Below are 2,082 nucleotides of genomic sequence, written 5' to 3' on the forward strand. Positions count from 1 at the left end.
AGGCGTATTAGCATATATTCTAAGTCTTGAACATTTCCTCAGATGACGAGATAACATGATTAAAGCACGTGAACACATATTACACATATTTGCAAAGCAAGCATATTCGGGATAAAAATTTCTAGGACGTTCAATTTGGGACTTATGTCGATTGCATGAATACCGTTGGATTCAATTCTAATAAGAGGGGTTCTAGCCAACATACCTCAATTGAGCCTCTTAAAACTCTAAGATGTCCCAAAATATTAGCAACTTCAATCTACTTTAGCAATATAAAAAAACTGAACCCAAAATTAGGAAAACGATCATAATTCTAGCTCACTTGAGCATTCTATCAAACACTATGTGTGTATTAAGGTTTCATGGCCCTTTCTTATGAAAGACTCCACTAACCCACACCCCATTCTTTTCTATCTTTAACTCACAACCCCCTCCCCCTACCACATAACTTAGGAACACATGCATTTAAGGTATGCACTCCCATCCCCATGAATTACCTTACTAATGGCCCATTCTAGTTACATTTTGAGATTAAGAGTTTGGGTGATAGAATCTTACCTCTTAGGAAGAAGACCTAGGTGCCTCTCTTGATAATCTTCAAGGTTTTAATTGAGAATTGAAGAAAAATTTGATGAAGATCACTTCCTCCCTCTTGGACACTCTCTCTCACTCTAAAAATATCAGAAAATTAGTTCAAAATGGTCCATGGTAGGTGTTTTAACAGAATAGGGGTCGGGTTTAAAAACCCCAAAAATGAAGCTCCAAAACAGGTTCTGCGGTCGCATATACGACCGCATAATGGTTATGCGGTCCGCAAAATGACCGTGAAATTGGGGTGCCAAAATTGGAGAGGCACTGACCAGGTTTGCGGTCACTATGCGGCCCGCAGACCTGTTCTGCGGTCGCATAATGCACCGCAGAACGGGTCTGCGGTCGCATAGTGCACCGCAAAACCTCCCTCCGAAAAATCCTAAAGTGGGATATGCGACAAGAGTGTGGCCCGTAAAATGGTTATGCGGTCTCATAATGGGCCGCAAAAATGACATTAAAAATGGCCTAAAAGACTGCTCCACTCTGCGGCCATTCTGCGATCCGCAGAGTGGTTCTACGGTCGCAGAACGGATCGCAAAAATGTCTACTTCTGCCCAACATTTTCCTTCAACTCCCCAACGCACTGTTGAATCCAAAAAGTCTGAACCGCGGCTTGCAAGCTCGGCCCGAAGAATTTCTACTATTACTAACCTCTACGCCTATTTCGGCATCACGAAAGTCCGAGTTTTTAGGAAAACTTTTACGGGGCCTTACAGATTCCCAATCAATTCATATAGTGAGAGAGTGGCAATGTTCTTTGACTCCTGGATGGCAGTGATCTTGCTTTCCCAAGTGATTGGCAAGACTCTATTAAGTATCTTTTTAACCCTCTCTTCTTCAGGATTAATCCTCCCAAGAGATTTTAGTTTATTTTTCAGTGTAGTGAACCTTGTGTATATCTCTTGAATGGTTTCCCCATCCTTCATAGCAAAGTTCTCAAACTGAGAGTACAATAGACTTCCTCTAGATCTCTTCACCTGAGTTGTTCCTTCATGGGCCACTTGCAGTGTGTCCCAAATTTGCTTAGCAGTGGAACAACCTTGGATTATGCTGTACTCATCTGGACCAAGACTACAAACAAGCCACTTCTTGTATTTAACATTCTTCTACAACTTCTTCAATTCATCAGTAGTGCAATCCGCTCTTGTCTTTGGTACATCAACTCCTTCAGTATTTTTCTTCAAGGTAGCTAGTGAACCATCAAAGACAATATCCCATAGCTCATATTCCTCTCCTTGAATGTGATCTCTCATTGTGTTCTTCTACCAAGAGTAGTACTGGCCATTAAAGAGTGGTGGCCTAGCAGTGGAGTGCCCTTCCCAGTTTTCAGGTGGTGCACTCATCTTGATCTTCTCCTAAGGTGTTAGCCTCTTCAAGGATAACCTGCTTTGATACCAATTGTTGTTTTATACTTCAGTACCACACAATAAAGGGAATGATTTGTGTGGTGTTTAATTTTTCGTGTGCACAGACTATAGAAGGACCTGGTTC

At 41.7% G+C, this 2,082-nt stretch overlaps 1 protein-coding gene across 1 annotated transcript; it reads right to left on the bottom strand.

The window, feature by feature from the left end:
• Window positions 1-1,301: 1,301 nt before the first annotated feature.
• On the bottom strand, window positions 1,302-1,844 carry LOC142168139 (uncharacterized). The gene is made up of 2 exons (XM_075228801.1): window positions 1,705-1,844; window positions 1,302-1,662 (listed from the first exon to the last, which is right to left on the bottom strand). Exons 1-2 carry the CDS (start codon window positions 1,842-1,844, stop codon window positions 1,302-1,304), a joined length of 501 nt encoding a protein of 166 aa, XP_075084902.1.
• Between the last annotated feature and the right edge of the window lie 238 nt (window positions 1,845-2,082).

Source organism: Nicotiana tabacum, chromosome 13, assembly GCF_000715075.1.
Source record: "Nicotiana tabacum cultivar K326 chromosome 13, ASM71507v2, whole genome shotgun sequence".
Lineage (NCBI taxonomy): Eukaryota > Viridiplantae > Streptophyta > Magnoliopsida > Solanales > Solanaceae > Nicotiana > Nicotiana tabacum.

What these genes read in the sequence shown, in the direction of transcription:
- LOC142168139 (XM_075228801.1), bottom strand. Translation starts at nt 1,844, where the DNA reads ATGAGAGATCACATTCAAGGAGAGGAATATGAGCTATGGGATATTGTC. An exon ending in ACTACTGATGAATTGAAGAA is followed by an intron (nt 1,663 to 1,704) that starts GTTGTAGAAGAA and finishes GCTTGTTTGTAG; the next exon opens with TCTTGGTCCAGATGAGTACA.